The 13,700-nt window shown below is 59.6% G+C and overlaps 1 protein-coding gene across 11 annotated transcripts in view; it reads right to left on the reverse strand.

Moving 5' to 3' along the window:
* Positions 1-11,255: 11,255 nt before the first annotated feature.
* ADGRB2 (adhesion G protein-coupled receptor B2) overlaps positions 11,256-13,700 on the reverse strand; it is a 101,352-nt gene continuing 98,907 nt past the window's right edge. For all 11 annotated transcript variants that reach the window (XM_048825679.2, XM_048825682.2, XM_048825684.2 and 8 more), the window contains 2 exons: positions 13,497-13,550; positions 11,256-12,154 (listed from right to left, as the gene is read on the reverse strand). In XM_048825679.2, coding sequence (XP_048681636.2) covers positions 11,984-12,154; positions 13,497-13,550 — 225 coding nt within the window. In that variant the 3' untranslated portion in view covers positions 11,256-11,983. The remainder of the gene's footprint in view (positions 12,155-13,496; positions 13,551-13,700) is intronic.

Genomic DNA, 13,700 nt, shown 5'->3' on the forward strand with positions numbered 1-13,700 from the left:
TTTGCAGATGATACAAAACTACTCAAGATAGTTAAGTCCCAGGCAGACTGCGAAGAGCTACCAAAGGATCTCACAAAACTGGGTGACTGGGCAACAAAATGGCAGTGAAATTCAGTGTTGGTAAATGCAAAGTAATGCACATCGGAAAACAATCCCAACTATACATACTAAATGATGGGGTCTAAGTTAGCGGTTACCACGCAAGAAAGATCTTGGAGTCATGGTGGATAGTACTCTGAAAACATCCACTCAGTGCGCAGCGGCAGTCAAAAAAGCAACCAGAATGTTGGGAATCATTAAGAAAGGGACAGATAAGACAACAGAAAAGATCATGTTGCCTCTATATAAACCCATGGTACTCCCACATCTTAAATACTGTGTGCAGATGTGATCACCCCATCGCAAAAAAGATACATTGGAATTGGAAAAGGTACAGAAAAGGGCAACAAAAATTATTAGGGGGATGGAACAGCTTCCGCATGAGGAGACATTAATAAGACTGGGACTTTTCAGCTTGGAAAAGAGACTACTAAGGGGGGGTATGATAGAGGTCTATAAAATCATGACTGGTGTGGAGAAAAATAAATCAGGAAGTGTTATTTACTCCTTCTCATAACACAGGAATGAGGGGCCACAAAATGAAATGAATAGGCAGCGGGTTTAAAACAAACAAAGGAAGCATTTTTTCACACAATACAGAGTCAACCTGTGGAACTCCTTGCCAGAGGATGTTGTGAAGGCCAAGACTATACCAGGGTTCAAAAAAGAACTAGATACATTCATGGAGGAGAGGTCCATCAATGGCTATTAGCCAGGATGGGCAGGGATGGTGTCCCTAGCCTCTTTTTGCCAGAAGCTGGGAAAGGGTGACAGAGGATGGATCACTTGATGATCCCCTGTTCTGTTCATTCCCTCTGGGGCACCTGGCATTGGACACTGTCAGAAAACAGGATACTGGGCTAGATGGACCTTTGGTGTGACCCAGTATGGCTGTTTTTATGTTTTCACAGCTCACCGATCTGTGGGTGCAATGAGGCAGCTGGAGACACGCAGCCTCCCTGAACACCTGCAAGCGAAGGCGGCTAGCAGGGCACCACGACATCCCAACAGAGGCTGTGGAATTGTAATGGCTGGATTGGAGCCTGCATTGGGCCCTTTTTGGTCGGGGAGTTTCAACACCTTAATGTCTCCCCTGCCTTGATTTCCCCCACCACTAACACAGCAGCGCAGCAGTCAGGGGTGAGCGCACCATTGGTTTAGGAGCGTGGGCTCTGCGGTTTGGAGGAGGAGCTGCTGGGCTTTGATGGGATGCAGCTTGAGCTCTGTTCCTGCAGCTGCAGCTAGTAAGACAGACACTAACAGGCACTAAGAGCTGGGGTAGATCAGCATGGCTCCTGCTGAACCCCCCGATCTACACCAGCTGAGCAGCTGGCCCAAGGTGTTACCATCTAAGTGCGGCTCAGTGCCTTGGACCCAAACATAGGAGGAGGGATTTGGACTGTGAACTCTGTTGCCGGGAGCTCTCTCTAGAATGAGCTGAGACCAAATCCCAGCTGGGAATGCACCAGATCTTGGGGCCCATCTGTACTTCGGGTTGGTAACTGCTGTGGGATGCAGTGTTCTGTACCAGGCCTTGCTCCCCAGGGCCTCCCTCCCCATGGAGCTGAAGGGTTTGGACAAACAAGCTGCTGCAAAGATTTGCTGTGTGTGAAATCAAACACCCAGCAATGGCTAGTCACAGATCAGGGCAGATCCCAGTGCAAGCTGGCAGACGGGGATGGGCACTGTCTTGTGAAGTCGAGATGCCAATGCAGGCCAAGGCTGGGCATCCCCCTCCTCCCCGGTTTGTAGATGGTCTTGTACAGGAGGTGCCCAGATTTCTGCCTAAGGGAGGGCACTAGCTCTGCATTGCGGTGCTCAGATTGGCACCCAAGTACCCACTGAAAGTGCCAACCTGACAATCTGAAAAGGGACAAGGCAGGGCTCCATATCCCTTTGCCTACAGAGCCCACCTTGGGTACAGCGTTAAAAGACACAGTAACTGAGCACACAGAGGGGCAGGGGACAGCCGCATACGAACAAAGGGGAAATCGTCCTTGGCGCTGCTTATGGCCCATTTCAGCCCCATGCGGTGGAGGGAGAGCGCGCCGTCTGCTCTGAAGCTCTCCGCTCCCAAGGGGATACGTGCAGGGCTCCCTCTCAAAAAGCCTCACAGAGCAGAGGAAGCCAGGCAACGGCCTTGCGGGCACCTGGCCTGGTCCGTCTTTCACCTCTCGGCTCAGACTGCCAGCCAGGGGCACGCGAAGGGGGGGAAATCTACAGGAAGGACCAGCTCATTACAAAAGCAACGGGGGCAGCTAACAGCCCTGTCACTAATTCTAAGCCATCCTAACGAGCTGGGACCTCTCCATCTCAGCCCGCTGGCTCCAGTGCGGAGCCCCAAGCACTGTGTCACCCCCTGAACTGCACCCAGCTGCCCGCTGAGCTCCTGGCTCCTCTGCTGAGTAGCTGGAGTAAGATCTGGTTGGAGGCGCACCGGGGCTGATAGCAAACATGATGTCCTCTGACAAGCCCTAGTGTTTCCTTGGCAATTAGGACTTCCTTGGCTCTTCCTCTGGCTGGGTTACATCGCCCTGTGCTCCCGGCAGCCAGGCACGAGAAAAAAGCTTTTGTCAACACTTTAACGCACTGTTTAGCAAACAGAGGCTTATTAACTTGTCAGCACTGGGGTTGGAGTCATGCCCACCCCTGGCCCCCGCTCTTCATTTCATGCTATTTTTGCCTGCATGGGGGTAGGGATATTCGTTATGCTCCTGTTGAACTTGGAGGGGGGGCAAACGAACCGAGAACAAGAGCAATGGCAGGGCCGGCGGGAAGCTCCTACATTTAGAGGAGGCGAGATTTGGCTGGTGGCGCCTGGAATTGGCGAGTGGGTTGTGCCGCACGCACAGAGCTTGAGCGCGATCAGAATCAACTGCCCGAGCGGATGCTGGGCAAGCGCCAGATTTACACCGGGGCCACCAGAGCGGAGCCCTGAGAGCTCACGAAAGCGCCCTCCCCCTGCACAGGCATCCTTGGAAAAATAATCCTCTCTTGCTCCATCATCAAGATCCTAGACCCTCCCTACTGCCCCATCAGCCACCTTTAGAGAGTCCCTGGCTGGTGGCAGATGGCCTCCCTAGCACAGCCAGGCAGCCCCAGGGAGCCTTTGCACCAACATGACTAAGAGCTGTTTTGCACCCAAGAATGCTGGGAAGAGAAGGGAAGCCGGGGTGAAGTCAGTGAGCAGCTGGAGTCCCCAAGAGGTGAGTTCAGGAGCAAGCGTTCACTGGGGCTGGGTGTAGGCCGGGCTGCTATTACCCCGTCTCCATCCACATCCAGGCCTGTGCCAATCTGCCCGCACCCCCTGCTCCTGCGGAGGTTGCTGGGGAGAGACACACGCTGCTCGTGCTCAGCTCTGTGGGGCTGGGCGGCTGGAACGTGACTGATCTGTGTGTGCAATTCGGGCCCCTGAGATGTGGGTCTATGGCATGCAATGCCATCTGTGTACCCTTCCCTGCTGCACTGAGGCTGCGTGGGTAGCACATGTCCCCTGGAAAGAGCTGGGGACCCTGCACAGAGACCAGAAAGGACCCCATGGCTTTAGCAGGCCACCAGCTCACATTGTGGCTGGCAACCAGGGTGCCCGCCCCCTTGCACCCAGAAAGTAACTTCATGCACCAGCCAGCGCGTTCAGGGGGGTCACCTCATCACGTGTGCATGACGGCACCCTGTAGGGGAGGATAAAAGGCCTATTACGGCTAGCAGCTGAGGGGGAATCTCCTCTAGCTCAAGGACTTCTGAGTTCTCTTGTCAGTTTTGCAGTTGACTCGCCTTGTAGTTTGGTTGGGCCACCAAACCCTCCCTCCATGCCTCAGTTTCCCCTTGTGCAAAAAGAGAACCTTACGGCTGGGCTTGTCCTGGAGGCACTGTGGGGCGGGGGAGAGTGTTTGTAAGGGGGCCCAGGACACAAACACCCTCTCTGACGATGTGATGCAGCAGGGAGGGGGGGAGTGTTGACCTGGGAATGTGCCCTGGGGATGGGAGACCTGAAAGCCTGTCACCTGAGCCGGGAGGGGGAGGTAACACCTCTGCCCAGGAATGTGAAGACAGGCTGCAGGAGAGAGCCTGCTGGGGGAGTTTAGTTTCAGTTTGGGGCTGGGTGGAGGAACACAGGGAACCCCAGGGCTGGGGTCTAAGCTCCCTGCTCCCCCGGAAGGACTTGACTGAGTCATCCTGGGTGTACCCACAAGCTCTGTTTTGGACTGTGTTCCTGTTGTCCAATAAACCTTCTATTTTACTGGCTGGCTGAGAGTCTCAGTGAATCCCAGGAAGAGGGGTGCAGGGCCTGGACTCCCCCACACTCCGTGACACCATCTCATCTGGAGGCAGCCACCTGTGGACAGATGGAAGACCTGCAGTCCGTCAGCCAGGCCCATGAGCGATGGCTTAGCAGGGCTGCAGGCGTCGGCTGCCTCCTGATCCAGCCAGCCAGAGGGAAACAGACTGTTTGGCCTAGCCGGGGTCTGAAAGACAAGTGCCAAGGAGCCGTTCATGCTGCCATCTGCAGCTAGCTTAACCTTGAGCTCCCGTGGCCATCTGCTTCATGGGAGAGCCGAGCAGAAACACTGGCCCTCTTGGGAGCCTTCATTTCGCTGGTGATGGCTATTGGGCCAGGGAGCTAGGGATCAAGGGTGAGGTTTGGGAAGAGGGGATTCAGAGAGGGGAAATGATGATGCTAATTAAGTCATGCCAGGTGCATTGAGATCCTTGGATATAAAGCGCTAGAGACAATGGAAGGTTATTTAAGCACTGCCCCTGCAACTAATGATGGGGAAACGGAGGCACAGACCAGTGAAGTGACTTCACCCAGGAAGTCCCTGGCAGAGCTGAGATCGAACCCAGGAGTCCTGACTCCCGGCCCCCTGCTCTACCCATCCGCCGCTGGCACCAAGGTGTCTCTCTGGGGCGGAGGTTCCGCAATCCCAGTCGCTCCAGCTGCCCTCGGGGAACGGTGCGTAAGGAGCGCTCCGCAGGCGGTGGGGGGGAAGGGTGATGGAAAGGAGGGTCCAACCCCTCAGCCAGAGCCGTGCCTCTGTCACACCCTTCCAGCAGGTCACGCATACATTGCGGCTCGCTCCCACCCACGTTAAGGCAAGATGGGAACAACAAATGGCTTATTATGAATGCTGCATTTCTCGTTAGCTCGGCGGGGGGCAGCAGCCGTCAACAGCAACACCGCGCTCTTCTAGAGCCTTCCATCTGTGAAGAGCTTGACTGAGCCGTTCTCCACAGACACATGCGCCCCCCCTCCACGGGTTGGGGAAGCATTGCTCGCTTTTTGCAGATGGGGAAACTGAGGCAGGGGGCAGTGACTTGCCCAAGGGCACAGAAGATGTTGACACCGGACCAGGGAATAGCCCTCAGAGAGATTCTTGGCACCCAGATTGGTGCTCACAGCCTCAGGCCAACCCTCCCACTCTTTGGCAGACCTTGTACTCCACGGTTTGTCTAGCACGTGATCACTTTGGAGCGCTGCATGTGACCAATTCCTAAATTCCAGGGGCCGCCCTTGGCACCGATGAGCCAAACAGTGTTGACCTGGGGGGCAATCAGAAAACCAAAGGGGGGCTACAGGGTCTCCTGCCATCCGTTTAGCACAGCCGGTGCTTCGTGCACCTCTGCAACGGTTTACAGAGCCAAAAACTGCTCGACAGCCCCATGAACACCGCCCAGCATAACCAAAGCCCTGCTCAGGCTCTCGAGAGTGGGCACCCGGAATGACTTATTTCCCAGGCAAAAACAACAACGGGGGAAACACAGGCACTGGGGTGCAGATGGCAGAAGGGGACCCTACTACAGGGAGAATGGAGGGGACACAAAACCTCTGACAGGGGGAAGGAGGTGCACAGAGCCCCGGGTATCAGAGAGGAAGGGGGGCTATGGTGGTGGGGACACTCTGGTGTGGGGGAGATTTGGGGACATGGGTGTGAGGCTAACAAGGCATGGGGGTGCACCAAAACTCCAGCCATGGGGGACCCATGCACAGGGGCACAGCACACAGCACCCCTGAAGAGGGAGAAATGGGGGAACTGGACAATAGGGGGAACTAGGGGAGCTGCAGGGAATAGAGGGAACCAGGAGGGTGAACACAGGGAGATCATGGGAGGAACAGAGCAGGCAAGGAGCCCAGGCATGTTCAACCAGCTTAGCCAAGAGAAGCTACAAACCCTGCAGCCCTCCAGTATCACTCCACTCTCCTTGTAATTCATCACACGGGACATTTCACCTGCTTTTCCAGCCCAGCCCCTTGCTTACCTGCAGCTTCCGCCCAGAGCTGTCTGCTCTGCTGGGCCGGCTGCATTTCTCCCACAGTTCAGAGGTCAAGGCTCTTTCAGGAGACAATTTGCTCAGCACAGACAGGCAGGACTCTTAGGGACAGGGGGGGTGCCTTAAACGCTCTCCTTTTATACAGGCTGCCTTGCAAAAGCTCCGCCTATTGGGGTGGAGCTTGGAGCAGTGAATCCAATAGAAAATGAAAACAGGTGGATTCTTTGATCCTATTGGCTAGAAGAGGCAGGGAGGGCTACCCACCATATTTAAAAGACACAGGTCGGGAGAGACTGGGGTATTGACCAGCTGCAATGTCATAGGAAGCCCATGGGAGGCCAGCATGGCTGGGAAAATTAGGCCCAGGATTCCCAGCTGCATAGAATGCTTGCCCAGCAAGGCCTGCGTCTCCCCTCGCGTGCCCCAGCTGGCTTTGAGGCAGTTCGTTCTGATTTACGCCAGTGCCCGTAAGATCAGAATCAGGACCACAGTCTTTAAAGGGACAACAGAGCATCAATACTGCTGAGACCAGGGTGCCTCCCTTGTAGATGTATCATGGGGGGGAGGGGTTAGTTATTGAGGGGTGTCTGTTCTATTTTGGGGGGGGGGTTCTATATAAAAAGAGATCTCATCTCCCTTTGGGGAGTGGGTTTCCCATTTCCCCCACTGAAACTATTGTTCTGCCCTGTGTCCCTGCTAAGCATCTGTCTGTCCAGCCTAGATAGTGGGAGCAGGCCCATCACTATGGTATTAGACCAAGGCCTGTATCGTTTGTCAGGCCAACAGAATATCATTGACTTGAGCTGATTCCTTAGGCATTTGTCTGTCTGAGATGCTTATACAGCCTTCATGCGCTGAGCCTCTCACATTTACCCTCACTACGCCCCTAGGAGGCAGGGCAGTGCTGTTATCCCCACTGTACAGATGGGGCAACTGAGGCACGGAGAAGGGAAGTGATTTGGCCAAGATCACACAGGACATGTGGGGCAGCATAGGGACTTGAACCAGAGCCTTAACCACTGGGCCAGTCTTCCTCCACTCAACCTCTGCGTTGGGAGCCGGGGTCTGGGATGGCAAACAAGGGATGTATTTTGTACGCTAGCCCCCAGCCCTTGGCCGAGTGCTCTTGCATTTGCATTCCTCTCCCATGTTGAGCAGCCTCCTCCTACCCCGTTTTCCGCCCCCGCCCCACTGCAGCAAAGCAGTGGAACGCCGGTTACATCGGAAAGGGCACGTGCAGCTTCTCAGCTGGTATGGGACGGGGTGGGAGAGGAGCCGGAGTCCTTCTTAACAAGTTAAACGGGAAGCGATAAGTCACAGGGCTGCCTGGCTGGGCCCAATGGGCCCCCATCCCTCAGCCCCACAGATGGGCCAGGGGCCCCCAGCCGCCTTGGCCCCGCAGGCTGCAATGCCGAGACAAGCTTGGGGGCAGCACAGGCCCTTGCTGAGCCGCTCCCAGCTCCATGACGGTGCGCACCCCCACCCGTGTTCAGCGGGGCAGAGCTCCCCCGCACTAGCTAAGGATGGGCTGGGTTTGGCGAGCACGCACGGGACAGTCCCCTTGGGGTCAGAGTGCCCGGTGAGCCGGCAGACCCCCCCGCCCCGGCTCTGCTGGGGCCGCTGGCAGGGTGTGGGCCTGGAGCAATCACATGGGGGAACCACAAGAAACATAAATCCCTGGGTCCCAGGGCAAATATCCCACCATCTGCAGGGAACCACGGAAAGGACCAAGTCGTTTTAAGGGGTCGTCCGGGGCTTGGCTTGCAGATTTGCCCCCGTTCCGACAGCAGTGGTGCTGGAGGCGTGCAGCAAAGTGATCAGCTCACAGCTTGGGGCTTGCTGCTGGCCACAAACGAGCCCTCAGCCCTGCCAGGACCTAGGGACCACCACCCAGCCCAGCCCTGCCAGCCCACACGTACCCCGGGCCATGACCCAGCCACATCCCTGCCAGGACCAGCCCACACGTACCCCGGGCCATGACCCAGCCACAACCCTGCCAGGACCAGCCCACACGTACCCCGGGCCGTGGCCCTCACCTCTCTCTCAAATTACGCGTTCCTCCGCTTGCACCCCTCACACGTACCTACGCTGCAGTGTTGAGCCCCTTGGCCTCAGCCCCAAATCCCGCGCCCTGGCTGAGCCCAGCCTCTTCCATTTCACACCCTGCCCCGCCTGCGGGCCTGTCCCCACCTGCCTGCGCTCGGCGGGGTGAACGTGCCCCCAGCAGGGGCAGCGAGCCGCACGGCCCTGGGGACAGAGGGCTCACCCTGTGCTGGGACGGTGGCTTGAGGCAAGCAAATGAATTGGACGCAGCCGCAGCCTCCAGCCACGTTCCTCCGCCCGGTGACTGCAGAGGCCTTGCGGCAGAGCTGGGGCCCGGCGAGAAAAGCAACAGCAGGGTTCCAGGGTAGCTGCCCACTTTCTACCTGCTCTGCCCCTGCTGAGCAAGCACTTTCCTGGGCCTCCAGCCACCGAACAAAATGCAAACTGTCCTGGAGACTCCCAGCTGTGGGGAGGGATCAAAAACAAAGGGTCCAGCCAGTCCCGCTGCAAAGGAGCCAGGCAATTCTGTGGGCATGAAATTGCCAGAGGTAGCAGAGTGGGGCTCAGCGAGGCACGTGTGTGAAGCAGGTTGCATCCCCCTGCCGTGGACGGGTGCTGGGCTCCTTGCGCAGGAACCCACGCACCAGCTGCAGGGAGCAGGAACCCAGTTCAGCTTGTCAGGAGGTTGGCCACGTGGTTAAGGCACAGGTCAGGGCGCAGTGCCCCGCTAGGCCACTGACTCCATGTAACCCCAGGCCAGTCACTGCTCGCTGCCTCAGTTTCCCCACCTATAAAACGGCAGCATGGCTTCCTGCATGACCATGAGGGCTCGCCAAGGCTTTGAAGCTGAAATACGCTAGTGAGGTGCTCCAGCTTGATTCCCCAGCTCCCAGGAGCAGGGAGGATCTGCAGCCCTAGATCTAGGGCAGACCATGGGTCCCTGCTTTCAGCCACCGTATGATGGGAATGCACAGGGGCACTTCACAGCAGGAGAGAGAGAAACAGGCTGCTCAGTGGGGTTTTAGGAACAGTTTTTTGGCTGCCCAGGGGCCTGTGCTGAATCCTGCCTTCCCCAGCCCCATGTATGCCATTGGCACCGGCTTCAGCTCCCTCTACCAGCAGCCTTGCCCACTCCAGCTGCTGCGCCCTGCCTGGAAACCAGCAAAGGGGCGTATGGATGGTGCATAGCCTTCGGGTACCAGAGGGATGGAAGGAGCGGGACAGGGAAGGTGCAGTCCCCGATCCCGTCCCCGCACAGCACCAGCCCTGCAGGATGATGGCGATGCTCCTCGCATGATAATCCCGACACGTCAGCCCACCGGCCTTTGAGCATCTTCTCTGGGCTGTACCCCCCTGCAGGCCCAGTGAGAGCCGGCGGCAGGAGTGAGCAGATGGGGGGAGCATTCACCCCACAACATGCATGTCTGTACTGTAGGGAGAGCAGGTGGTGAGGACATGGGACTAGGTACCTTTGCCTGGGTTTGAACCCAAGAGCTCGGTGCTGCAGGGAGCAGGGCGGGGCTCAGTGCAGGGGGCTCTTCCCCCACACGGTCAGGACTGACCCCAATTCCCCAGTGCAGTGCTGGAGTGCTGGGGGGGGAGGGCTCAGTGGGGGCGGGGCTGTCCCATCAGTCCATGCTGACCCCAATTCCCCAGTGCAGTGCTGGAGTGCTGGGGGGGGGGAGGGGGCTCAGTGGGGGCGGGGCTGTCCCATCAGTCCATGCTGACCCCAATTCCCCAGTGCAGTGCTAGCTGGCACTGTGGCGATGGTGTGACTGATGATACAGCAGGGGGCACCCTCCCCCAAGTCAGTACCAGACCCACTGCCCCAGCATGGCACCGGACATGCCACCCTGCCGGAAGAGCCGCCTGTCCCGGGAGGCCCTGCCCACTCATGGCTATCCTAGGGGCATGGGACATTTCTCCAAAGGAAGCAAAGCGCCCACGGGGCGTGTTGGTGGAATTCTTGGCAGCTCACCAGTGGTGCAATGGGCATCCCCACGATCGGGCTCAGGCACTATCAGGGTGGCAGCACCACCAGGCGGGGGCCGATGACAGCATCTCTCTGACCCCCCGCACCCTGTGTCTCCGCTGCAACCTCCCCCGTCTCCCACCCATCACAGCTCCGTGCCCCAAGAAGCTGGGGGTTCCCTCGCTCTCCCCTTGGGCAAGATGCCCTTTGGCTCTGCAGGCAGGCGGGCTGTGTCCAGCACGAGCCCTGCGCCCACCCTCTCCAGCCGGGGGTGGAGCTGGATGCGCCTGAGCCTGTCTGCTCCTGGGCAGCCTGGAATTGGCCCCAGGAGAGGCAGCTGGAAATGGGCAATGGCTGCAAGGGGACACGTGGCAGGAGCTGTTTCCTGCCAGGCTAGGGCTGTAGAAAGCAGCCCCGTCCTCTCACACGAGCACCAGGGGGCGTCTCCTCTTCCCACCCCAGCCTTGTGCCTTTACAACGGGAGAGCCGCAGGGGGGGGTGCAAAGCGGCCCGAGGAAGTAAAGGACGCAGATGGCAGGGGCAGCAGCAGGGCACGTGCCCCATGAAGCGCCCGCAGCTGGAGTGCAGGCCGGGAGCACATGCAGGTCACCCTCCTCCACCCATGCAGCGGGAGCCGGCTGGCAGGGGCTCCCTAAGCAGGCAACCAGGGCTCTGCTTCCCCCGCATCCCCGCCTGGCACTGCATGAGGCTGGCGTGTTGCAAGAGGGAAACCAGCCCCGCCAGCAGCACCCGCTCCACCCCAGCGCAGTGCCCAAGGCAGCCGTGGCTGGCGCCTGGCCCCTGCCCACCCCAGCGCAGCACACGACGCCCCACACCACGCAAAGGAGGCCAGCGCCCCCGGCCGCAGAGATCCACAGAGAGTGAACTTTTATTTTCAACAAAGACAGCGCCTGCCCCATGAGATAGAAAGGGGGGGTGCAGGGAGGGGCCCCTCCCAAGGTGGGCTCTGGAGTCTAGGGGATGGAGAGAGCCCCCTCCCGCCTGGGGGGAGCAGGCAGAGCGGAGGTGTGAAGAGGAAGAACAATGGCGGGCGCAGCGAGCGGCAGGGCGGGCGCCCCCCGCGGCGGGCAGGGGGGTGGGGCTGCTTCCATGGGGCGTCGGTCCCAGGTGCACACGGTGCACTGCGTGAAGAGATGCCCAGGTACAAAAGAGTTCGGAGCCGGCTCCCCCGCCAGGACGCGCCGCACAGAAGTCGGGTCCTGCCAGCGTCCGCAGAGAGCGGAGCTGTTGGCACTGGCGAGGCAGCAGCGGGCGGGAGGCCGGTTGGCGTGTGCGTGTCCGGGTGTGCGTGGCCCTGTGTGCGTGACCCTACAGCCGTGGGCGTGTGTCTCCAGGGGTGCGCGCGTCCCGTCGGTGACGACGTCAGAAGGGAAGAGAAGAGAAGAAAGCCCACAACAAAAGGCGAGAGGAGGATGGTGTGCCGGGGGGAGGGAGGGAGCACGGCCCCCCCCAGGCGGGGGGGAGCAGAGTCCAATGGCCGAACGAGGAAAACAAAACCCCCCACAAAAGGGAAACAAAATCCGATTGTCCTTTTGTTTGCTTCTCCCTTCTGCAGCGCAGCGTGGGGCTCCCCCCGGCTCACACCTCCGTCTGGAAATCCCCTTCTGACACGTCCAGGTTCATGCACGGGGGCTCCCAGCTGGCGCATTGCAGCTCCAGCTTCTCCCGCTGCTTGGGGGGCAGGGAGCTGAGCGTCATGGCCTTGAAGGTGCTCCAGCTCGTCTGCTGCTCCTCCGGGCTGGTCACTTCCTGTGCAGGGCGGAGGAAAGAGACGCATCGGGGATGTAACGGAGCAACAGCACTGGTCCCGCTGGGGCTCAGCTCCCCCTCTGGGCCTGGGCAGAAAGAGAGCTCCGTTCTCCCACCCTTGGCCTGCTCTCCACAGGCTGTGATCACTGGGGCTGTCTGTCTCCCTGGGGCTTGGCAGCTGGGTCCCTGGGACTCGCTGTGATATGGTCATTATTAGGAACAGTTTGGCTACTCAGCCTGGCAGCACCTGCAGTGGAGAACTGGGGGGCAGGCCCCCTATGCCAGCCTGGCAGGGTAAAGGGGCCTTAGACTGGGCAGGAACCCAGAAAGCCACTCGGGGGAGGCCACGGCTGGCGTAAGGGCTCTGCAGTAGCCCAGGCCCCTGTGCAGGGTTGCCGTGAGAGTGCACCGCACCACGGCCAGAGGGGGCCCCGAGCAGCAGCACGGCCCTGGGCAGAGAGGGAGCAAAACGCAGCCAGCAGGATGTTTTGCACCCATTTTGCGCAGTTTCGAGGGGACACCTGAGGGGCAGGGCAGCGGGGACCCAGGGCCGGGCAAGGGGAGGATGGAAAGTCCCCCGCTCCCCTCTGTGTTCCTGTTCCCTTCGCAGGGACCAGCTAGCAGGCAAAGGGCCAGAGAGCAGATGATTTGGAAGCCACCTGGAGAGAAGGACAGGCCAGGGTGCACGGCCAGAGGACAGGTGGGTGGAAGGCCTGGGCGTAGCCAGAGGGCAGGACGGCGGGAAGCCAGGACACACAGAACAGCCAGAGACTGGGCAGGATGGATGGGGCGCGTGCCCGAGGGCGGGCGGGCAGGACAGGGTGCACAAGGGCATGCGGATGGGCAGAATGGATGGGGCGGGTGCCCGAGGGCGGGTGGCCAGCATGGGAACGAAGCCTGGGACAACATGCATCTGAGCCCCAGGTGCCTTTGCCTGAGATGAAGATGGAGCCTGGGGAGGGGCCCCTGGACGAGAGCCAGGAGGGTGTGGAGACAGCATGCTGGGGGGGAGAGACATATGACACAAGGGGGTGGAGATGGGGTGGGGGGGCGAGGAGGATGGACAGACAAGCTGGGAGGCTTTGTATGAACTACAGGGTCACGCCGGGCAGCACCGCGGGAGGCCTTCATCCTGGGACAGAGCGAGGATGAGGATGGGGTGAAGACGCTGACGTGCCAGGATCCCTGTGAGCAGATGTGACGAGGACTCAACGGGGGGGGATCTGCGGGGGCACAGGGCTCCCGAGGGGCAGCAGCTCTGCCCAAGGCCCCCGCCCAGGGAGCCCCCCTCCCCAGGGGCTGGTGCTGCTGGACCCGCGGCTGGGGGTGTCCAGGCTCTTACGCTGGATGTGCTCTTCTCCGCCCCGGCCGAAGAGACGCTCCACCGCTTCTCTCTCTGGGGGGAAGCACAGGAAAGGCAGCTGGCGTCAGACACTAAGGCACAGGCCCCCCCTCCCCGCGGCTGAGTCCTATGGCACCGGCTACTGGACGTCACCCACCTCAGGTGCCTTATGGGTGGTGTGAGCCCCCAGGCAGCCCCCCGGCT

This window comes from Caretta caretta, chromosome 19 (genome assembly GCF_965140235.1).
Source record: "Caretta caretta isolate rCarCar2 chromosome 19, rCarCar1.hap1, whole genome shotgun sequence".
In the NCBI taxonomy this organism is placed as follows: Eukaryota; Metazoa; Chordata; order Testudines; family Cheloniidae; genus Caretta; species Caretta caretta.